At 35.3% G+C, this 25,949-nt stretch overlaps 2 protein-coding genes across 11 annotated transcripts in view; both read left to right on the top strand.

The window, feature by feature from the left end:
- Window positions 1-4,921, top strand: part of LOC143032891 (receptor-type tyrosine-protein phosphatase kappa-like) — a 984,894-nt gene extending 979,973 nt beyond the window's left edge. For all 10 annotated transcript variants that reach the window (XM_076198111.1, XM_076198115.1, XM_076198119.1 and 7 more), the window contains one exon: window positions 3,994-4,921. In XM_076198111.1, the coding sequence (XP_076054226.1) occupies window positions 3,994-4,125 (132 nt within the window). In that variant the 3' untranslated portion in view covers window positions 4,126-4,921. The remainder of the gene's footprint in view (window positions 1-3,993) is intronic.
- LOC143032890 (uncharacterized) overlaps window positions 1-25,949 on the top strand; it is a 144,384-nt gene that overhangs the window by 47,788 nt on the left and 70,647 nt on the right. The gene's annotated exons all lie outside the window — the stretch shown is intronic.

The raw sequence follows: 25,949 nt of genomic DNA, 5'->3' as shown, positions 1-25,949 counted from the left end.
CTCATCCTTATGTGTAGCCAATCTATGAATGCCTGCTTCTTCTCTTCTACACCTTTCTTTGCTTCCTCATCCCACCACTCACTACCCTTGCTTCTATTTCCTCCTGCCCTCCTTGTTCCACACACCATCTTTGCACACCTTATGACTCCCTCCTTGAACCATCCCCATTCCTCCTCCACTCCTAGTTCTACTCTATCCTGTACTCCCTCCCACTCCTCTTTCAGCTTCTTCTTATACTCATTCTCCTTTTTTTTTCTTATTTAAGCAGTTCACTCTAAGTACCTCCCTACCTTCTGCCCTTTTCCTCTTTCTCCACCTATTCTCCACTCTCAGTTTACCTTCCACCAGAAAATTATCTGATATTCCCCCACTCTCTCCCCTTAGAACATGTACATCCTTAACTCTTCCTACCATACTCCTGGTCACCACTATCTAGTCCATTAATGCTCTATCTAGCACCCTTCCATCCACCACCCTCTCCCATGTGTATCTATGCTTGACTTTCTTCCTAAACACTGTATTTGCTATCATCAACTCTCTTTCAAGACACATTTCCACCATCAATTCTCCACATTTGTTACCTTTTAAAATATAGGAGTTACATTGACCAATTTCCATTCTTGAGGTAATTTACCAGAAGTTATGGAATTATTGAATAAGATTGGCAATGGTTTACAAATTCCATATTTAGCTTCTTTTAAAATCCTTGGGAAAATCTTGTCTGGTCCTGGCCTTTTATTCATATTTACTTTATCAATCTGAAGTGCGATTTCAAATTCAGTAACAGATGCAAAATAATTACTTAAGATACAGGCCATTTCTATATCAACATTCATATGTTTGCCATTTTGTAATGCAAGAGGATCAATGTTAGAAGATATTAATTTCTTTTTATTTACATAACTATAATATTTTCAATTCAATTTATGGTATATGGTATATATTCCTTGAACCCTTTCTTGCAACTTTTTATGAGTTTCTTCAATTCATGCTGGCATCTCCCAAAAAGAACTCTATTGGTTTGATTTTCTGTTGCAAGATATTTATGACAGGATTGTCATTTGTGTAAGATTTATTCAAATTTCTTTATCTACAGTATTTTGGTTTTGTGTTGGATCTCAAATATCTATGCTTAATGGGTACACAATGTTTAACAGCTTTGTTATATATACAAGTAATTGAGTCCCACACTTCATTGATATTTTTACATTTTCACTTGAACTGATTTTACTCCAATTAACAACCACCAGTTTCCTTCTAAGATGATCAAAGTTGGTCCTGCTGTAATCAGGAACTTTTTCTACACAGATCATTTCATTAACTTCTTTTGAATTAATATTGAATTTTAAAAATTCTATGATAACTTGAACTATATTTTGAGCCAATGTTTACATTGTTCACAAGTTCATTGTTAGTTGTTGAAATTAAATTCAAAATGTTATCACCATGTGTTGACATCTTGATGTGTTGGTAAGGTACACTTTCAATTAAACATTTATATACCGGTAAATATGATCTTGATTGGTGTCTCAGCAGACCACCCCAATTTTGTACTGATAAATTAAAATTATGTATTCATGTGAACAGCACATTTCATCTGTTTGATCATATAACCTTTGATCAATATCTGTAGTTTGACTAGGTGGTCTATAAAGTAATCCAACCACAATTTTATGATGTCTACTCCATAGTTATACATAAACAATGCAAGGCTTGCAAGATCATGTACAACAAAAGAGTTAAGCTTTTATCTATCTATTGATATATCAAGGTCTTCCTCCTTTTACAATGGAGGTAGCTAGTCAAGGCACACACCAACGCCCATCTATTCTACTCCCATCCACCACCCTTTGTTTCTCATGTGTGCGCGTGGCTCCCGTGTTTTTGCAATCTTATTGCGCGGGAAGAGTGCCAAAGGAAATGATAGGTTCCTAAGTGATTTGTAAATGGATAATCTATACATTGCTCACAGCTACAGAGACTAACTGAGCCAATAGTAGCTTCAATAAGGAAAAGAAATTTGAAATGAAGAATCAGTTATTGCCCTAACAGAGAAATGGACCTAAGCGTGTTTACAATTTGAACAAGAGGGCCAGTGTTCTCGGGGCCATAAACCAACCAACCCCTACCGCACGAGTTAACGCCAATGGACTGAAACCCCAAGCCCTTCCTCCATCCTCCCCCGCCGGGGGGTAATATGACTGCACCCAATCCCTCTCTCCCTCTCTGTCCTTCTTCCTCCTCTTGTGCTGTTCTCTTCCCTCTATTATAATTTTTTTCATCTCTCCTTTTCTTTTCATCTTTCTCTCTCCCTCGTATTATTTTTCTTTTCATCTCTCCCCCCCCTCTCTCTCTCTCTCTCTCTCTCTGTCCATCTTCCTCTTCTGGAGCTGTTCTCTTCCTCCTATTATCTTTCCTTTCATCTGTATACAGAAGATATTATCATTAGGGATCAGTATTAGGGATTATTATTAGCTTTAATTAATATTACTATTAGCTTTAGCTAATATTATTATTAGGGATAAATATTAGCTTTAACTAATATTATTATTAGCTTTAGCAAATATTATTATTAGTAGGGATCAATATTAGGGATTATTATTAGGTTTAACTATATATAAATGCCTATCCAAAAGAGGAAAATTAATTTAAGTGCCAGAAAATGCTGAGTATTGGTAATGGGAAGTACACCCACTCCTCGTTTAACAACCTACTCGGTTAACGACAACTTGGAGTAATGACGGGCTTTATGATGTTTAACGTAAATCTCCTGAAGTTACGACGTCGTGTACGATAATTAAGTTGGCTGAGGCAAATTTGTATGATGTTATAAATGAACTTGTACGGTGGATATTAGCTGTGAGGTAAAGTGTTCTGAAGCTTAGGTCTACATTACCATCCTGCAAGCTGCAAAAACTACCTGGGGTACAGTGTATACCGGTAGTGGTAAATTTTTAGTTTCGACCATGGGCGCAATATAGCAATAGAAAATTAATTATTAATGTTGTAAATTATAATGTATCAACGTAATATGCAATTTTGTGAGCGGAAATAAAAAAAAAAATGCTAAAACAGATTTCGTAAGTAACGAAGTCATGTCGGACGAATGGTATACCATGTTTGTTATGATAGATGGCGATGTCAAAGAAATGAAAGGATAATAAATTAATTCGTCTAACCTAAACTAAACTAACCTAACCTGTGTTTAATAAATCATTACCTGCAAATTAAATGTCATCTGGCTCGTCCTCGTTGTCGTCGTCTTGAGAGACGGCAGACGACAAGATGGCGTCCCGAGCCTATGCTACCGACTTCGTTCATTAGCATATTTTCTTGTAGCATGGTATTTTTTACTTTCATTTCCGCCCACAAAATTGCATATTACGTTGATACATTTAAATTTACAAAATTAATAATTAATTTTCTATTGCTATATTGCGCCCATGGTCGAAACTAAAAAAATACCCGGGTATTCAATATGGAATGTCAGCATACGCGGATTTGGTCATATACGGTAATTTTAGGAACCTAACCACCGTAAATAAACAGTAAATAAAGCTTTAATGTACTGTATAAAAGAGGGAAAATACACGAAAATAAAGATACATGTATTGCTGGACATTGTACATACAGTACATGTACGTATATGTATACACTTTCGCTTAACGACCAATTCGGTTAACGACGGCGCGCTGGTCCCAATTGTCGTCGTTGAACGAGGAGTGGTTGTAGCTAAAAAAGACCACCATTGAATTGTTCAGTTGTAGAATAAAAAGTAACAGATGCAAAAGAGGAAGATCTGAGGGTTGAGGTCTGCAATCTTATTTTTAGTAATAAGACTACATTATCATTCACAAGGAAACCAGACCAATTTCCCCTTAGTGAAACCATGATATTCACTGGCCACATTTATTTTAGTATAATAACTATGTACCTACACCATATGTATTCCACAGGAAGACAAAATTAAATACTTTCCCTTTTCTTTTACAGACAGAGTACAAGTACTGCTATGACTTAGTGCTTCACTATGTCCTACATTTCCTGCAAAAGGAGGCCACACAAGATGGCTCAGGTGATCCCACAGGTAGACGGGTATCCACATTGCCAATGCCTTTGCCATAGCAACAGGAAGTGTTTAATATATTTCAGGGCTAAAGCTATTTCTAAGAAAACCTGGCAATAAAATAATAGAAAATCCATTATGGAGTGATAGAAACTCATTAATGGTGAAGTGAATCAAAACATTAAGACTGACAGAATTCACAGCATATAAGACAGTGCACAACAGTGAAATCTATTACTTTTACAATTTTCAAGACAATGGACAAGATTTATAAAGCATATCATGCTTTCTTGCTATTGTAACCATTGCACAATATGTGTCATGGTACCAGAGTTGATCACTGATTAATATGCAAAACGCTTTGGAAAGAGAAATTATTACATATTATTATTATCAGATATATATTATTTGATCTGGAAAGGATTTACAAGACATTTTACTGATTTACATTTGATGTGCTCCTATTTGATTTGCATGAAACAGTCCTAATGATGATCCATTGAAAAACAAGTCCTTTTATGATAGCTCTAAAGATGTCTTCTCTGAAAACAATGCAAAATTATTGTGAAGCACTGCCATATCTCATTGTTACATAAATTAATGGTGTGCTTTTTTGTCAAAGTTAACATTTTAATACCTTTTTTGGGGTGGGATACAAAAGATTTAATGTTTTCAAATAATTGTTAAATTGTGAAAATTCTTTACTTGTTGGTGATTATTATTTTTGTGATTAAGTTGGGATTGCTCTTTGCATTCTAGGATTGTCCATCATGTTTCCTTCTGAGGCTTGCAGGAAAAGTTCCACAATTATACAAGTGTAAATCTACTTCCTAATTGCAGCACACAATATCCTGTTGTTGTTGTTTTTTTCTCTCTTCTTTTTTTTTCCTTTATCTATGTACATAAGGCATCAGATTGTTTCAATTAAGACAGCAAAATGGCAGTTACAGATTTACATGACCTCATTCTGATATGGGATGCAGTTATGTGCTGGCAGCAGGTCTTACTGATTTTTTTTTTTTTTCAAATGATTGAAAAAGGGCACATTTCCTTTTGACTGATTTAAGAAAGAATGGTAATGTGTAGTAAATAGGGTCTTCAGTTGGCTAGGAGCTGAGATAAAAGAGACAACAAATGGATGTGGGATGGATGAATGGTGGGTGTTTTCCTTAGCTGGGCCAGCCCTTTTATATGAGGGAAAAGCCCAATTGGTATATGTATAGTCATTTTTTGTGTTCTGCATGTATATTCCTCTATTGCCAGCCAGTATATGACTTTAAAATTTAGCTACACTTAAACTTTTATATTATACACATATATCCACACACACCATCTTTGAACTATTCCTTGGGAAGCAAATCCATTACAGAGGCAAAAGAGGAGATAGATTTGGGAATGTTGATAAAAAAGAACTTGTCACTGGACATGCATATTAGTAAGATTGTGTGAGAAGTATGGACTTGATGCAGAACATTCAGGTGGCTTTTCACTCTATGGATGAAGGGATGATGAAAAGAAATGTAGAAACCCTAAGATGTCTAAGACTGGGATATGTATTATGGCATGGTCCCTACATAGAGTAAAGAATATAAGCAAAGTTGATAGGATACAAAGGGCAGCAACCAAACTGCTTCTCAGCCCAGCAGATAAGCTATACAGGGAGAGGCTAAAAGCACCAGATCTGCCAACACTGAAAGATTGAAGAGAAAGAGGTGATATGATTACAGTATTCAGGTCACTAAAGGAGATTGGCTACACTAACAGAAGAGGTCTCTTGATTAGGAGTGGAAGGGCTTTAAAAGGTTAAGAGAACAAATTTAGAAAGATTAAATGTCTAAAAGATGTGAAGAAATACATTTTCCCATACAAATTCATAAATACTTGGAATAGCTTAGAAGGTAATACAGCCCAAGTTGTACATGGATTCAAATCTAAATAGAAAACAATGTCAGTCATTGCCTTGTATTTTACTAAGTGGAAAACACACAGGCCCACAGTGGCTGGCAGTGGTCCTCAGAATTTCCCACAGACTTCGCTGGGAAGAAAATTTGGACTGTTGTCTGTATTGTATCACAGGGATTCTTTATAAATCACCAACTGAAAACTGTAAGGAGAGGAGAGCAGTCACTGGTTGTCACCACTTCATATGTGGAAAAGTGTAACCAATACAGCTGAAGTTGATAGAGAGAGATTTTAGTCTATTCCAGAGAAAGAATGTCAGCCCCTAATGGCTGCATCTCCTGATAGAGGTGAGGAGGTTGACAGGTTTTGAAAATGGGCAGCTTCACTGTCCATCTTGCAGGACCACAACATGAAGGTACCCATCATTGGTCTCCCTAAATATGATAATTGGAAAATAAGGATATAGCAAAAGTTTATAGTATACATGAATCTGAAGCTAGGTATGATAAATGGACAGTAAGAGGCAGGACTCCATGAGCATTGCTCTTTTCCTCTATACCACACACTATGAAACCTCTATATTCAAACAACCCTTCATTCAAATGATCCCATGTTTAAACTTTTTCAGTTTTCATAAGATGTTGCTTCTATATTCAAACATTATTCCAATAACCTAAATCAACCAAAGTTGTTTGTGAATTGCTAAAGCAACAAAGAGTTATATGTTCAACATTTTGTTATCAGTTCATGATTGCTAAACATGTTACACTGAATCTCATATATATATATATATATATATATGTATATATAAATATATATATATATATTATATAATATATGTATATATATATAAATATATATATATATATATATGTATATATAATATATATATATAATATATATATATATATATATATAATATATATATATATATATATATATATAATATATATATATATATATATATATATATGTATATATATATATATATATATATATATATATATATATATATATCATGGCCCCAGTGATGAATGTTAAATACAAGGAAGGTGACTGTGATGGTAAAGGAAAATAACAGGGATATGAGGAATGTGTGGGTTCAAAGTCTAGATATATTAAATCTACATTGTTTCTTTTGTCATAATTTGGGATGACTGTGTTGTAGAATTCGAGTAAGTTAGTCATGCAATATTATTTCCTTCTGAATCCATGCTGGCTATCATTTATCAAACATTTACTTTCTGTTTGATAAATGATAGCCAGCATGGATCCAGATGGAAATGTTCTTGCATGACTAACTTACTCGAATTCTACAACACAGTCATCTCAAATTATGGCAAAAGAAACAATGTAGATTTAATATATTTAGACTGCAAAAACTTTTGATACTGCCCCCCTCAAAAGACTACTTACTAAATTAGCTTCACACGGAATAAGTGGTAGTCTACTAAGTTGGACTAATAATTGGTTGAACGATTGAAAATAGAGAATTGTTCTAAATGGCAAAACTTCTAGATGGAAAAATGTTATAAGTGGAGTTCCTCAGGGTTCCATTCTTGAGCCACTTCTATTAATAATATATATATATAAATGATATAGGTCACAGACTGAAATCTACAGTCTCCAAATTTGCTGATAATATAAAACTGTGTGGAATGGCAAGAAGATTTAGATAAACTACAGCAATGGTCTGAAAGGAGGTTAATGAAATTTAACACAAGTAAATGCAAGGTTATGCACATGGGTAAAAATAACAGTAATTACAATTACAAGTTATTTGGAAATTCATTAGCAAAAGTGGATAGTGAAAAGGATCTTTGCATAATTATTAGTAATAATCTCAAATCATCTAAGCAGTGTATTTCAGCCTCTGAGAAAACAAATAAGATTCTAGGTGTGATTGTACAATCTTTTGACTTCAAAAGTCCATCTCTAACATTTAGAATATGCTGTTTCTGTATAGTCACCAAATCTCATTAGAGACATTGACAAATTGGAAAAAGTACAATGAGCAAAATTTGATGCAGCCCGAAGGGATTTCTCCCCCGTCTTCTCCTTTTATGCATGGGGGGACGGAGAGGGGGTCGCCAATTTAATGAAGCGGCCTTGCTGTGGATGTGCTGTGCCTTGTGACACTGCCTCTGACCCAGGGTAGTGGACAAGGTGCAGGGATGACCCATCATCCAGGAGGTGCTAAGATAAGAGGGAGGGTGGATGGGAGTGGAATGTATTTAGGGATGGAATGGATGGGAATGGTTTTTATGCCTTTTTCTTTTTGGCTACCTCCCTTGTAAGGAGGAAAAAGCCTTGATATATGTATGTATGTACAATGGCGAGCCACAAAACTGATTCCAAATATCAAAGGTAAATCATACGAAAGTCGACTATAACGTATGAATGTGTTTTCCCTAAAAAAGCGTAGACTCAGGGGTGACTAAGATACAGGTCTTTAAGATTCTAAAGGGGATTCACAATATAAAAAATGACAAAATTTTCACATTGAATGAGAATCTGACAAATAATGGAAGTGGGTAGAAACAATTTTGCCAACTGTGTAGTTAATGAATGGAATAAACTTCCTGTGGAGGCAATGCAATGTAGTTCTTTTCGAAGCTTTGAGATTCATTTAGATAAATCCCTAAGCAAGATGCTATAATGCCTGCCATTTATTTTATATTATTTATTAATTTGTTACTATTTGTCTGTTTATTATTATTTCCTTGATTATCATTTATTATCATTCATCTGTCAATTTATCATTATTTACTATTTACCGGTTTATTATTTAACTTTACCTTTTTATTTATTAATTTATTTCATTTACTTTTATTTATATTACTATAATTTTTATTTATCATTATATATATATATATATATATATATATATATATATATATATATATATATATATATATATATATTGCATTTGACCTAGTTATGGACCAAAAAATCTCCTGTCAACATGCTCCTCCTTTGTAATCCTTTGTAATTATGAAAGCTGGTAAGGCACTACCAGTAGCATTAGGTGGGTGTCATGAGGAGTGTCTGACAAAGGAAGGTATGGTTATAGTGGATTGCTGAGGTTCTTAAATGTGTACCTAAGGCAGGGAAATGTGCCCAGAAGATAGAGGAGTGCTTGTATAGTTCTGCTTTACAAAGGAAAAGGGACAAACATGAATGTAACAGTTTTAAAGGGGTCAGTCAAGTGTAGTTGGAAAGGCATGCAGAAGGGTATTTATTGAAAGAATTAGATGAGAAACAGGGGGAATAATTGGGAATATGTAGTGTTGATTAGAGAAAGATAGAGGTGCATGGATAAAATTTTTGCAATAAGGAAGATATGTAAGAATTTTTTTTAGCAAAAGGTAGGGATGTTTTTTGGGCTTTTCTGAATCTGGAAAAGGCTTATGACACAGTCAACAGGAAGGCAGAGTGGGAGGTACTGCAGATGTATAGGAAATGGGGAAAGCTGTCAAGGGTAGTCTAAAGCTTTTACATGAGCTTGTGTTAGGGCTGGGATTGGTGACAGTGAATGGTATAAGGTGAAAGTGGGAGTGCACCAGAGTTTTCTTATGTCACTGTGGTTGTGTCAATTTGTACATGGATGGGGCATTGTGGAAGGTAAGTATAAGGGTAATGGGCAGGGGATTAAAGGTGGTTAGTGAGAGTGGAGGAAAGTAGAAGATGAACCAGTAGTTGTTTGCTGATGGCACTATGTTTGTGGCTGAATTAGGGAAGAATCTAGGGCAATTGATGGTGGTTTTCAGGAAGGTATATGATAAAGTTGAAAGTACCTAAATGTGGGTTGAAGTAAGATGAGATGTACAAAGGGTGAGGGTGGCAATGAGTTGGAGGTAAGTCTTAGCCAAGAGGCTAGAGGAAGTAGATAGTTTTAAGAATTTAGGGTCATATGTGGGGGATGGAGGTAAACTAGAGTTGGGGAAGCAAGTAAATGTCTTGGAGAAATTAAAAAGTGCCATGAGAAATAGATATATGTGAATAAACACAATGGGAAGACTATAATAAAGGGGTGATTGTGCCTGTGGCACTGTATGGGGCAGAGACTTTGAATGTACAAGAAGCAGAAAGGAGAAATTTAAATGTGTGAAGTATTTGAGAAGTATGGTTGGGATTATGAGGGTGGATAGAGTGAGAAATACAGAGGTGAGGTGGAAATCAAAGATGGAAATGGAACTGGCATATAGAATTGATTAAATGATACTGGGATGATTTGGCACATGTAAAGAATGTGTGTGTATTTTTTTTACCTAGTTGTATCTTATGGGAAGGGGAGCTATGCTCTTGGTGTACTGTTTTTGTATCACACAGTGTCTAGTTTGCTCTTAAATTCATGTATGGTTTTTGCACACACTATTGTTTTGTCCACTTTGTTCCAGATGTCTACCTATTTGTATTTATCTAATTATTGTATATAGGAAAGAAGCAATGCTTGTGGATTCTCATCTCCTATTCTCCAATTTATCATAACTAGTTTCAGAATCATGTATGATTCCAAGTTGGACTATATCCTTATCTTCCAGCTATCATATTAAATTTGAATTCATATATTGCTCCATACATTAGTATGGAAGACTGTATTTCTTCACATCTTTTAGTGTATTTACCCAAGTGTTTTTACTTAATTGTAGTATATAGGAAAGGAGCAATGCTCATGTGATCCCACATCTTACTCTCTAATTTATCATACTTAGGTTCAAAGTCATGTATAATTCCAACATGGGGATTATATCCTTACAATCCAATTATCATATTCAGAATTGAATTAATGTATTGTCCTAGCTTGGGCTTTGATACCTAAGCTATTCCAAGTATTTATATATCTGTATGGAAAACTATTTCTTCACATCCTTTAGATATTTAGTCTTTCTCAGTTTGTTCCCATGACCTCTGAAGGCCCTGTCACGCCTAACCAAGAGAAATAGATATCTTCTATCTATGTACTTTATCCCTTTTAGCAACCTGATACTGTATCACCTCTGTCTCTTCAATCTTGCAATGTTGATAGATCCAGTGGTTTTAGTCTCCTCATATGGTTTATCTGCCAGGCTGGGTACCAGTTTGGTTGTTGCCCCCTGCATTCCCTCAATCTTGCTTATAGTCTTCAGTTTGTGTGGGGATCATACCACTAATGCATATTCTAGTTTTGTATGGATCAGAGTTGCTATAAAGTTTTTCATCATCTCTTTATACATATAGTAAAATTTTTTTTTTTTTTCTGCAGAAGTCCATATGCCTCCCACAATCCTTCTGATATGTCTATCAAGTGAGAGGTTGTCTTTTATCAACACTCCCATTTTTTTTTCCCTCTTTTGTTTTATGTAATGGATTTGGTTCCCAAGGAATAGCTCAAAGATGTTTTTTTAGAGCTACTGACCATTTCAAATTTACATTTTTTTCCCATTCTCTGTTCCATACAAATATAGTGTCTAGATCTTTTTGTTAGTCTACAGTCCTTGTTTTTCACTTGACTCACCATAAACTGCAAATCAATCCATTCACGAAACTCATGATTTTTCCATTATGTGCAAATATGTTGCCATATGTTATAGTTTCCATATCATTAATATAGATAAGAACCATTTTAGGTGCTAGCACTGAACCTTGTGGAACTCCACTGGTACTGCTCTCCATCCTGATGTTTTTCCTTTACTACTGTCCTCATGCACCTTCCCATAAAAAAAAAAAAAAATCTATTCCAGGAGTGTACCTCTTAGTCCTCCAATATGCTTCAATTTCCACACAAGGAGGCTGTGAGGTATTTCATCAAAAGGCTTCTCTTGATCAAGGTACACAGTCCACCATGCTATCCCTCTCTTGCAGCACATCATTCACTCTTGTGTAAAAGCTCAAAAAGTTTGACACACATGACCTTCCAGATCTAAAGGTAAAGTCTGTCGAATGCTCATCTCTTCAAAACATTGGATCCATAATCTTTCACAACCATTTTACTATTGTGCTGATCAATGACACCAGCCTGTAGTTTAGTGGAGCCTCCTTACTTTCACATTTGTGAATTTGTACCACAACCCTTTTTCCAATCCTGTGACACTATTCCTTTTTCTTTATGTGTGTGTGTGTGTGATTCACCATGTTCTTGGATCATGTGTTGGACTCATGATTGACAGCTATTTCCCTCCCAGAAGAGAGCTCAGAGCTCATGTATGTGTATTTACCTAGTTGTATTCATAGGAAGGGGAGCTATACTTGTAATAACTCATCTTTGTATCTCTCAGCTTCTAGTTTGTTCTTAAATTCTTGTATGGTGTTTCCACACACTATTGTTTCATCCAATTTGGGTGGAAAACTTTTTTTTTTTTAGACCTCTCTATTCTTTTTGAGTTTTTTTTCGTGTCCCCTTGTTTTTCTTCTATCCCACTTTAATAAGTCTCTGTCAAGGACTTCTATGCCTTTCATGATCCTGTAAATGTGTATTTACCTAGTTGTATTTTACAGGACTAGAGCTATGCTTGTTTTGACCCATTTTTGTATCTCTCCACATCCAGTTTGCTTTTGAATTCGTGTATAGTTCTGGCATTAACTGTTTCACTGTTCAATTTGTTCCAGACGTCAATCACTCTGTGTGGGAAACTGTTCTTTTTTAGATCTCTTCTGTAGCTGTCTTTCTTAAGTTTCTTTCTGTGTCCTCTTGTTTCTCTTTGGTCCCATTTTAATAGATCATCTCTATCAAGAACTTCCATTCCTTTCATAATTCTGAAAATGGTCAACAAATCGCCTCTCTCCCTTCTCTGCTCTAACGTTGTCAGTTGTAATTTCTCCAATCTTTGTTCGTATGTCAAATTTGATAGTGTAGGTGCCATCTTAGTTGTATTATACAGGAAGGGGAGCTGTGCTTGTACTGACCTGTCTTTGTATTTCTCAGCTTCTAGTTTGTTTTTAAATTCTTGTATTGTGTTTGCACACACTATTGTTTCATCTAATTTGTTCCAGACATCTACCACTCTGTGTGGTTTTTTTTTTTTTTTTTTTTTTTTTTTCCAGATCTCTTCTATAACCATCCTTTTTTATTCTTTTTATGTCCTCTTGTTTTTCTTTTATCCCACTTTAATAAGTCTTCTCTATTAAGGACTTCCATGCCTTTAATGATTCTGTAAATTGCCAATAGATCTCCTCTTTCTCTTCTTTGTTCCAAGATTGGTAATTCCAGTTTAGACAATCTTTGTTCATAAGTCAACTTTGAAAGTGTTGGGGCCATCTTTGTTGTTGCTCTTTGGATTCTATCAAATTTCTTTATATTCTTTTTTGTGCTGGGTGTCCATAGTGTTGCAGTGTACTCCAATCTTGGTCTTATCAGTGTGACTAATATTTTTTTTTACCATTACTTCATCAAAGTAATTAAAAGCCATCTTTATTGATCTTAGTGAATTGTAGGTTTCTCCAACTATTTTATTTATATGCTTGTCTGGGGACATGGCTTTGGTGATAATTACTCCTAGGTCCTTTTCGGAGCTAACTTTCTTTACTTCTTTTGCACTGATTTTATATTGTCCTCATATTCTTTTTTTACTTTTTCCAAATTCTATTATACTACATTTCTTGATGTTGAAGTTCACTTCCCACATTTGGCTCCACTCCCAGACTTTGTCCAGGTCTCTCTGTAGTGATTCACAGTCTTTCTGTACTTACTTTCTTTAGTGTGTGTGTATATGTGTATTTACCTAGTTGTATTTTACAGGAAGTGAGCTATGCTTGTAGTGACCCGATTTTACATCTTTCAGCATCTAGTTTGATCTTAAGTTCTTGTATAGTTTTTGCACTCACTATTTCCTCATTTAATTTGTGTGTGCTTCAAATGCTCATGTGAAGTACTGGTGTAATTTTTGTTATTGTATAGATTTTATTCTGTTACCAACATTATCATTGTTTTTCCATAGACATCTGGAGGACTAATTTTTTATGTAAGATAAAAAAAATTACTAATACTTTTGAAAGTATGGGCTATGTCTTTTTTTAGGGTGTATTCAAATTGTGTTGTGTGGCTGGCTATAGTATATTTAGTAATACAAAACCTTGTTTATACTATTGAATGGTTTGAGTGGTTACTCTGTGTTTGCTAATTTTTTGTTGTTTATTTGACTGTTGCAGGTTTAATGATCCTGTTCTTGTCCCTGTATAGTTATGTATGAGTAGTATGCATTTTATATATCTGTATGTATTTCCTGGTATTTCTTTCAAAGATTAATTAACCACTTCAGGTATTTACTTGTTTTGGGTAGGATTAAGGGGTACCTAGTGGCACCTCATGATGAGATGAAATGGGACGACTGCAAACATATACAATATAATATCAACATGCACAACATTCCAGGGAGCTACAGCCATTGTATATCTAGAAAACATAGCATGGGAAATACCATGGGTGTTGCCTTTATTGTAATGAATTACTTTTTGGGAAATGGGATTGTTAGCCTATAACATCTACCTATTCCTTCTAGTATGCCTCTCACAACACATGGGGAATCTTTGGATAATATTCTTACTGATTCTAACTTTCAGTCCTCCTATGGTGCTAAGAGGGATAGCCAATCAAAAATCTGAGAAAAAAAATCTGGAAAAGATCATGAAGCATCATATGGTATTTGGCCATATATAGAGTATTATATAAAAATTTGCCTTGGTTTTGTAAATATGGGCATCTTTCCACATTCTACCCCTGAAGCTCAATCATAAATGTATGGGAAAATGTGATATATTACTTATTACAAACTATTATATATTTTACTGGAAAATTATTACTAAATTTAATTTTTAGCAAATTTCCATACTCAAACATGCTGGCTCCTTATCCATTGCAGCCAGAACCTTTTGGTAGGTTGTGTAGCCTTATCACATGAGGGGGTCTGTGATGCAACTATTCAAAAACTCCCAAAAAGTAAAGCAAAATATTAATAAAAAAAAACTTGCCATTGAAGAGTTCTGACTAAAACCTTCCACTATGAGTATTGTTGGCAGTTATGAAATGCTCTCAATAGAGATAATACCCAATCTAAGGGAGAAGTAGGGAGCCTGAAAACAAATTTTATGTTTGAATATCAAGATGTATAACTTGAAGAAATCTTTTAGATACTTTTATTATACATAAGAAAAAACAAAGAGGCATTAGACATGGCATCATGTATTTACAGTTGAGTTGCAAGTTAATGAAAACTTGAACAATCTATGTCTCAAAACATGAGTTGTAATAACAATAATGATAATAATAATAGTCCGCATGATAACCCAGTGGATGCTATATTGAATTCACAACCAGGTGGTTGCGAGTTCAATTCTCAGGACCCACTGTGTGCTTCTTGCATTGATTCCTGACAGCCCTGGCCAGGCAGGGAGTCGACCCAAACATTGGCCTGAAAAACCCAGCAGCTTACTGGAACGGACAGGGCTTGCCTTACCAGGGGTTTCTCACTTTCCACTTTATGGGTGTGAGCTGGCGAGTTTAATAGTAATAATGATAATGATAATATTAATAGTGATAATAAAAATAATGATGATAGTAATAATGATAATAATAGTGATAGTAATAATAATAATAGTGATGAAAATAATGATGATAATATTTGTTGTGTCACTAATTGAGAAACCCACAGCACTACAGTGCAGTGGCTGGCAATGGTCCTCAGGCCCTCCCACAGATTCCTCTGAGAAGAAACTTTGAACAGTTGTCTGTGTTGTATTGATGTGGGACTGTTTCTACATCACCAGCTTAAAGTAGTAGAAGGTTGTTGGTTGTTAGCTCTCCATGTGTGAAAAGGTGTAAGAAAGACGGTTGAAATTTCTATAGAAAGAGAGATCCTGGGCTCAATCCAGAGACTGAACATCAGCCCTTTATGGCCTCACCTCCTGATAGAGGTGAGAGGTTGACAGGTTTTGAAACTTAGCAGCTTTGCTGTCTATCATTCAAGACCACCACAAGCATTTTTCATTTAAATTATTTACCTCTGAAATAATTTATCTTGCCAAAAATCTTTCAACCAGTTCCAATTAAATTTCACATAAATTATCCATATATTTTGCTTTTATCATTATTAATATATTATCATTATTATTATTATTATTATTGATATTAATTAATTTTTTTTTTTTGGGGGGGGGTACAGAGGGTCCATCTGTTTTTGAGGCAAAACTTTGCTAGGATCTTTTTTTTCTCTTGTATGTCAAAACATGAAAAACAACCTTTTTGTTGTAGACAAAATCAAAATCTATTTATATATATATATATATATATATATACATATATATATATATAAATATATATATATATATATATATATATATATATATAATTTTTTTTTTTTTTTCATGGAAATTAAGAGAGGAAGAGGAGGTTAATCAAGTAGAGAGGAAAAGGTAAAAGGTGCAGATGGGGAGATAATAATGGAAGAGACACCAGTAAGAGGAAGATGGGCAGAGTATTTTAGGGAGTTGCTAAAGAGGATTACTGTGATAGCTCCCTCCCCGTAAAATACAACTAGGTAAATAAACATCTGGAAGAAAATAATATAATAAACCCAAGACAATTTGGGTTTAGATAGGGAAGATCATGTACCACAAATTTAATCTGTTTTTACTCAAGACTAATAGATATAATACAAAAAAGGGATGGATGGGCCAATTGTGCTTTCTTGGACTTACAAAAAGCTTTTGACAAGGTACCACACAAATAATTATTAAAAAAAAAAATTGAAAATATAGGAGGGATACAAGGCAACCTGCTAAACTGGATGGAGGACTTCCTGAATGGTAGAAAGATGAGAGTAGTACTCAGAGAAAAATATTCAGGTTGGAAGGTGATTAGTGGAGTTCTGCAAGGATCTGTATTGGCTCCAATAATGTTTGCTATTTATGTGAATGACATGGATGATGTGGAATATTACATGAGCTTCTTTGCAGACGACACTAAATTGTTGAGGAAAGTAAAAACCAAAATGGATTGTGAATCACTACAGGAAGACTTGAATAAGGTTTGGAAGTGGACTTCACCATTAAGAAGTGTAGCATAATGGAGTTTGGAAAAAGTAAAAATAGAATATCAGGACAATATAGAATTAGAAATAAGGAGGTAAAGAAAGTGGGATCTGAAAAAGACCTGGCAGTAATTATCTCAAATGACTTGTCCTCTGATAAACAAATAAACAAAATTGTCAGAGAATCCTATAACTTGCTAAGATCAATAAAAGTGGCTTTTACCTTTTTGGACACTGATAAGGACTAGACTAGAATATTTGGCGACATCTGTGGTCACCCAGTACTAAAAAGAATATAAAGAAAATTGAAAGAATCCAGAGAGCAACCACATCTGTGGTCACCCAGTACTAAAAAGAATATAAAGAAAATTGAAAGAATCCAGAGAGCAACCACAAAAATGGCTCCAGCACTTTCAAACTTGTCATATGAGGAGAGACTGGCTAAATTGGAGTTATCAACTTTGAAGCAAAGAAGAGAGGCAACCTACTGACCATTTATAGAATCATGAAGGGCACAGAAGTACTCAATAGAGAGGACTTGTTAAATTGGGACAAGAGAAACACAAGAGGACATGGAAAGACACTCAAAAAAGATAGTTATAGAAGAGATCTGAAGAAGAACAGTTTTCAACACAGAGTGGTGGACACTTGGAACAAACTAGATGAAAAAATAGTGTGTGCAAAAAACCATTCACAAATTTAAGAGTAAACTAGACACTGCGAGATACAAAGGTGGGACACCATGAGTGTAGTTCCCTTTCCCATAAAAAACAACTAGGCAAATACATACACACACACACACTTTCAACGAACGGACGGCTTGACGAACGCTCTGAAGAAAAGTGCAGATTGAGGATACCAACGCAAAGAGAAGTGCCTTTTTGTATTTGCAGGGGGGGGAATTGCTCGTGAGGTAGTGGGAAAGTAAGGAAAGAGGAGAGGGGGAGGGATTACTGGGGAAATGGAAGATAATGAGGATGTGGAGGACTTGGCCCAGGCAGACGGGCGGAAGATCAACATGAAACGACCACCGGATGACGAAATGGCAAATAAAAATGTAAAGATTAGAAGTATAGAAAGGAGAAATACAGTAGAAAGTGACGAGAATATGTTCCAGGGATTTAAAGAGGGTGGGGGGACACAACCCCCCCCAGACTGATAAGACTAGAGGAGAGAGTTGATAAGGTGATCGAGGACTTGGAACGTAAGTTAGGTAATGTAGGCTCCATTCTACAAAGAATTGAAAGATTGGAACAACTAGAGAAGGCTAACAGAAACTTAACTGAAGAAGTAGAGGACCTAAAAAGACAGTTAGGAAATGTAAAGGAGGAGAATGAGAAATTGAAGAAGAATAGTAATGAAAACAGTGAGAAAATAGCTACAGAAGCTAAAAATTGGAGAATAACTCAAGAAGGGAATAAGGTTTCATTCACTGACATAGTCAAACAGCAATTGAAAGAACATAATGAAGACTCAGTTATTAAAGTGATGAGACAGAAGGAGAATATAGTAAGAGAATTAGCTGACAAAAAGAAATGTATAATTATATTAGGAATGGAAGAGAAACATAACCCAGATAGAACCGCAAGAATCAAGGAGGAAAATGAAAGGGTAAGCAGTTTATTAAAATTAGTCCAGGAAGATGAACCAGAAATTATAAAGGAAATTGAGGAAAAATTCAGACTCGGAAAATATAGTACAGATAAGACCAGACCAATTAAGATTAAATTCAGGTCACAAACAACGGCAGAGAAAATTCTATCCAAGACAGGGAAACTAGCAACAAATGATCAATATAAAAAGGTATGGATAAAAAGAGAAATGAATAAGGAGGAAAGAGAGGCAGAAAAGCAGAAAAGAATTGAAGCTAAGGCAAAAAACGAGGAAAGAACGGAGTCAGAGAAAGAGAGATTCTATTGGAGAGTAGTGAACATGAAAATAAAGCAGTTCGACATACTAAAGAAAAACATAAGGGAAACAGAGAACACAATGGAAGTGGCAGAAAACTAAGAGTGTCTTACACAAATATAGATGGATTGATAACAGGATTGAATGAACTGAATGATTATTTGAAAGAAAAAGAACCGGACATAATGGGAATTGTAGAAACAAAATTAAAAGGCCCACTACCACCCAACAGTGTAGGACATGATACATACAATTATTGGATTAGAAACAGAGAGAAAAAACAAGGGGGTGGAGTTATGTTCCTGACAAAGAAGGATATAAACGTGAAAGGTGTCATATATGGAAAGAATACAGTAGAGATGATTATGATAGAAGTGGAAGACCGAGATAAGAAGAGCAGAAAATTTGTGATCAACTATGTGCCTCCGAAAACAGCCTCATGGGAGGAGAATGAACATAAAAGTATGTTAGAGGACACAAAGATAGCATTAACTAAAATAATGGAAGACGGAGGAAGAATAGTTATGATGGGCGACTTTAATTGCAAAGAAATCTGCTGGGAAGAAATGACAGTAAAGAGTGGTGATGACTCATGGGGAAATGCTCTACTTGAGATGGTTACTGACCATTCAATGACACAATGGATACAAGAGAACACTAGGTATAGAAATGAAGAAGAACCATCGAGGCTAGACTTAATAATTACATCTGAACCTAGAATAGTGGACAAGATTGAATATAAAACACCAATAGGTAAAAGTGACCACATATTGATTGAACTGGAACTTAATGAAGAAAAATATATGAAAAGAAATGAACAATATAGAAAAGGAAGAATGATGTATGAAAAAACAAACTTTGATAAAATAAGAGAATTCTTCCAACAAGAAAACTGGGAAGAAATATACAAAGAAGAAACATCAGTGGAAGAGAAATGGAATATTTTGACAAAAATTTACAAAGAAGGAGTGGAAAAGTATGTCCCAAGACAAAAACAAGAAAAAGAATATGTAAAATGCTGGTACAACAAAAGTTGTAGGGAGTTAAAAGACAAAAGAGACAAAGCCTGGACCGGATGGAAAAAAGACAGAAGACCTGAAAAATGGAAAATATATACTGGTTATAGAAATGAATATGTACAAAAGTGCAGAGAGGAAAAAAGAAAATATGAAAAAGATGTTATAGAAAAGTGTAAAGATCAACCAAAACTATTCTACAGATTTGTAAACAATAAACTGAAAAACAAACAAGACTTGGAGAAATTAAGACAAGGGGGAGTTGAATACACTGAGGAAATGGAAATGGCAGAAATTATGAACAAACATTTTAAATCAGTGTTTACAAGGGAAAATATACAACCTGAAGAGATTGAGTGGAAGGAAAAAGTCCCCCCTATGGAAGAAATAGAAGTAACGAAGAATGAAATATTGACACACTTGGGTAATTTTGATGTCAGAAAATCGCATGGGCCAGATGAAATAGCAAACTGGATTCTGAAAGAATGTAGGAATGAACTGGCAGACAAAATACATAGCATAATAAGCAGTTCCTTAAAAGAAGGAAAAGTTCCAGAAGATTGGAAAAAAGCAAATATAGTACCTATATATAAAGGAGGAAATAAAGAAGAACCTACCAACTATAGACCAGTCTCTCTAACAAGTACAATAGCAAAAATATGTGAAAGAATTATCAAAAGTAGATGGGTAAAATACTTGGAAAAAAACAACGTACTAAATCCAAGGCAATTTGGATTCAGACAAGGACGATCATGCGTCACCAATTTAATATGTTTCTATTCAAGGCTAATAGATATAATACAAGAAAGAGATGGATGGGCTGATTGTGCATTTCTAGACCTAAAAAAAGCTTTTGACAAAGTACCACATAAGAAGTTGCTTAAGAAATTAGAATATGAAGGAGGAATACAAGGTAAATTGCTAAATTGGATGGAAGACTTTTTGCAAGAAAGAAAAATGCGAGTAGTGATAAGAGATCAGCACTCAAAATGGAATGAAGTAATAAGCGGTGTCCCGCAGGGAACAGTTCTGGCCCCAATAATGTTTGCTATATATATTAATGATATGGATGAAGGAATTGAAAGCTATATGAGCTTCTTTGCAGATGATGCAAAATTACTGAAAAGAGTGAAAACTGAAGAAGATTGTGAATCACTACAGAGAGATCTAAATAAAGTACAAGAATGGAGTAGGAAGTGGGAGATGGAGTTCAATACAAAAAAGTGTAGTATAATGGAATTTGGAAAAAGCAAAAACAGAATAACAGGATCATATAATTTGGGAGAAGAAGGAATAAAAAGAGTAGAAAATGAGAGGGACTTGGGAGTCATTGTTATGAATAATATGTCACCTGAGAAACATATAAATAAGATTTTTGGAGAAACTTATAATTTAATAAGAACAATCAAAGTGGCATTTACATACCTGGATGAAGAAATGGTGAGGAAAATCCTAGTCACCCTGATAAGACCAAGATTGGAATATGCAGCAACGATATGGTCACCAAGTACAAAAAAATGTATAAAAAAACTTGAAAGAATACAAAGAGCAATTACTAAACTGGCACCAACACTCTCAAAACTATCATATGAAGAGAGACTACAAAAACTTAAACTACAGACACTAGAGAAAAGAAGAGAGAGAGGAGATTTGATAGCTATTTACAGAATCATGAAAGGCATAGAAATACTCGATAGAGAGAATCTGATAAAATGGGATGACAGAAATACAAGAGGACACGGAAAGAAAATAAAAAAAGACAACTATAGAAGAGATTTGAAAAAGAACAGCTTTCCTCACAGAGCAATAGACAGTTGGAACAAGTTAGATGAGAAAGTGGTGTGTGCAAAAACAATACATGAATTTAAAAATAGTTTAGATAAAATGAGATATGAAGACGGGACCTCACGAGCATAGCTCCCCTTCCCGTAAAATACAACTAGGTAAATACAACTAGGTAAATACATATATATATATATATATATATATATATATATATATATATGTGTGTATCACCTTCTCACTATACTCCAGGTAGGGCAGTTGCCCTGTCATTTGTGATGCCTCACAAAGTTTCTCAATTTAAGGGGCTGAATAATATTGGTATGATAATGCCAGAAGTCATCTGCATAATCTTATTACGAAGGATTTACAAGAAATGCCTACATAATGTATAAGGGATTTCCCAGAAATGTCCTCAATTTTAAGAAAAAGTACATTAAATTGAGGAGAATTTTGTGTTTAATACTGTTAAAAAATATTTATTGGAAATACCCTTGAAATTCTTATTATATGGAGCTATATCAGGAGCTGTATGACAGAAGTTAAATTTATCAGAAAATTTTATTGAATGTAATCAGCCTTGGTTGAATTCTTCTTTTAAACCAAGCCTCTATTGTACACACATCACACAACTCGGCAGAAAGCAGATAGGTGTTGTCAAGATTAAAATTAAGAAGTATATCTACCTTCATAGGACACCTAATGGGTGTGCAGGGAGGGAGCTGTTAGGTTCAAAATGAAGTGGCAGTTCCAGACTGTATGAGAGAAGCACTTTGTTTGAGAGGTTTGTGAAGAAGGATAGAAGATAAAATAGGGTATTCTTGGCACCTCTAAAAACAGAATTATATAGAAGTGAAAGAGTTTGACTACCTCTATACCAGAGTGCACAGCAAATTTTATGAGGTTCCAACCTGAAAACTTGAAGAATTTTTTTTATTATTGACGAAACCCAGGAAGATATTTAAGCAAGTAAAAATTTGTGAAATTTTCTCCCAAGATTTGAGGCCTTATCTATGAAGGTATGCATTTTCAGTTGAAATCCAAGTATTGAAGTTATCTCATTTCATGAAACTAGGGTGATTTGAAGCATGAAAAATCAAACAACCTTGCTCAGAGGAAAAATAATACTTTAATGGATGAGAGGAATCAACTAATATAATAAAGGAAAATTGTGCCAGGGTCAAGCTGAATAAAAAGATAGGTGAATTGATGGAAGTGTGAGAAAGTTGGTTTTCTAACCAACAGAAGGATGCAGGTAACTTCAGAGAGATGGGGCAGCAGAAAAAGGAAATACAAGACAGATTGAAAGATGTAGTGAAGGTTATTTAAAAAGAAACTATGTTATTAAGGCTGTACGTGAAAAATCCAAATCATTATTGCTGGCGGGAAAGAAAATCACCTTTCCTGGGAAAAAATGTCAGGAATGTGATTTGTAGAATGTCAGAAAAATTACTTCCATGGCTATAAGAAATGACTTAAAAATTACTTACCTAATTGAAGATGGGTTTAGGCTGAGTAAGTATAAGAAGGATGGTTCATATCTATCAATCAAATTTCAAGTCAACAAGCAAGATAATCACCAGGTTTTGGAAGGTGGCAGGCAATAACAAGTTTAAGGATATTTGGGTCAGGAGCGAATTTATTGGAAATAAATGACAGAGACACAGAAACTTAATGAAGACAAGGATATGAACAAGAATATACATTTTTTCTGTTGAATTCTCAATCAGAAATTGATTAAATGGTATTGCAAAAGAGAACATGGCAAGAAAATGCAGGGGACAGTGGAAGAAAATTAAGAGTAGCTTATGCAAATATAGATGGCTTTTGTAGGGGTTGGAAACAAGTGGCTCTTTTATTTGATGATTAACAAACATGGTATTATGTGCTTAGTAGAATGAGCTTCCAAGAAATGTTGATCCACAGAAGGGTAATAATAAATATACCATCAAGAGGCATGTCAGAGGGGATAAAATAGGTTGGAGGGTAATAATTTTTGTAAAGAACCACATGGTAGTGGAAGAAATTAATTTGAGTTTGGCCAATGCTGAAACAGTTTATCTGAAAATTAGAATCAGAGTGCTGGTTCAAAGAGACCTCATAGTAGATTATATCCACCCCAAGACTAGGGCTTGGAATGAAGGAAATGTCAGACACATCTTTCCTCCTAAAATAATAAGAATAATAATTGTTGCCTCAAGTTTCACTGAGTGGAAAATCTGCATCCCCACAGCAGTTGACAACAGTCCTCAAGTCATTCCCATAGACCTCTCTGAGAAGAAAATTTGGACTGTTGTCTGTGTTGTACTGGTGTGGGACTGTTTCTGTGTCACCAGCTCTAAGTAGCTAGAGAAGGAGAACAGTAGTAGAAGTTGATAGAGATATTGGGCCCACTCTGGAGACTAAGTGCCAGCCCCTCAGGGCATCTCCTGATGGATGTGAGAGGTTTGACAACCCCCAGATATTAGCCCTATAGAAACGTCCCTCTCAAACAAGGTAAGAACCACACTGGTATGGCTGTATTCAAGAAACCATACAACATAAAAATGACACCAACCCAGGATAGGCTTGGCCATGGATCCAAACTGTCTTAGATGTTGCACAACCACTATACAGAGACACAGAGCACCTCATTCTACAATGCCCTACACTAACAATCCCTAGACAGCAACTCATTATTTCTTCCCTGATTGATGTATGAGCCCTCCTGACTGATTCTTAGTACCTCATGGATGAAGGGTCATCCCTGTCCCTGCCACACTGCTCAGTTAAAAGGCAGTGCAACAAGACACAGCAATTCCACTGCAGGATCCATTAGCTGGAGTTGCTTTACCCCAATACTTCATCATGTGATGACCACTCCCCCCCTCATTCACTCAAACAATTTATGGAGTAGACAAGAACCTCTTTTCAGAGTGCATCATTTCCTCATTCAATTACCAGCACTCTATTTAACTCCTATTTTTTTGCAGTGTCTCTTCTTTACTTGATAGATACATTAAATCTTGGAATAGCCTAAAAGGTGATATAGCCTAAGCTGGAACCACATATGAATTTAAAACTTGGTATGATAAATGAAGAATAAAGTGATCTAGCCCAAGTTGGAACCATAAATGAAATTTAAACTAGATGTGATACCTGGAATGTTCCTTGTCTGAGCTGTTTAGAATATTGCAGTTTAGGACAAAGATTATAAGAGGATGTTGTTCAAGCCCTGCCTGGCAGCAAGTGGATTAATTGTAAAGGTATACTATTTTAAATTCCCTGCTTCAAAAGGTCTTCTGTTACGGGGCACCATCCTAGCCTTCCTGGATAGATCAGAGTTTCAATGAGTTTCTTCACCCCTTCAACGCACACCTACAAGTGTGTGTGAAGACCTGGAGTCTGGGATCCATTTATTAAAAAAAAAAATGTAAACCCCAGACTCAATATGCAAGGTTTATTGCCCAGTGTTTCAATCCTAACCCTAGGATAGTCCTCAGGGATATTAAGGGTAACAGAAAACTAAAGTTATGTATATTTCCCAAGGTGCTACTTAGGAAAAAATGCTACACACCTGAGATGTGCTACATTCCTCCTATGTCATGTGCCTTACGTACAACATTGATTTAATGGAAATTAAATCAGTAAGATAAATGTGCCCCATTTAATTCTTAGTTGTGAAGTTTATTGCATCATGCTCTATGTTCCTGGGTAAATTGGGTTAATGTCTATGCATGAACATATGCTGTCCTCTCTGGTTGTTCAAACCTCAAAAAACAGTCTCTTCTTGCAGGTGTCTCTGCATGGGTTTTTTGTTCTATACCAGTCTATGTCATGTTGGTGCTTCATGGCATGCTTGTATAGGAATGATGCTGATTCTACATTTAAGTGCCCATTCATGTTCGCTCGCTCCGATTTTAAGTTTCTTTTGTGTCTTGGGACATAATAAGGCATTTGCTAAAGTTTCCAGATATATACTACCAAGAAAGACTATGAAAACATATATTTACAACAATGACAACAACAACAACACCATGAAACACCATGAAACAAAAGTCCTCAAAGTCAAGGACCACCTCGACATGAGAGGCACACAAACACTTGCTGCAGCCACCACAAACACATCACACCCGCTACACTACATAGCAGAACACCCACACACACCAAGAAACATTAAAACTACACCCAAAGACCTTTATTACACACAGATACTCTCTTCTCTTCCTCCACAACCACCAAATACCAGCCTCCGGAAACATATTCATAATCATATCACTCACCGCTCCATTA

This window comes from Oratosquilla oratoria, chromosome 14 (genome assembly GCF_046742065.1).
Source record: "Oratosquilla oratoria isolate Oo_2021 chromosome 14, ASM4674206v1, whole genome shotgun sequence".
Lineage (NCBI taxonomy): Eukaryota > Metazoa > Arthropoda > Malacostraca > Stomatopoda > Squillidae > Oratosquilla > Oratosquilla oratoria.
Note: the sequence above shows the minus strand (reverse complement) of the source record. Positions and strands in the feature narration are given on the sequence as shown.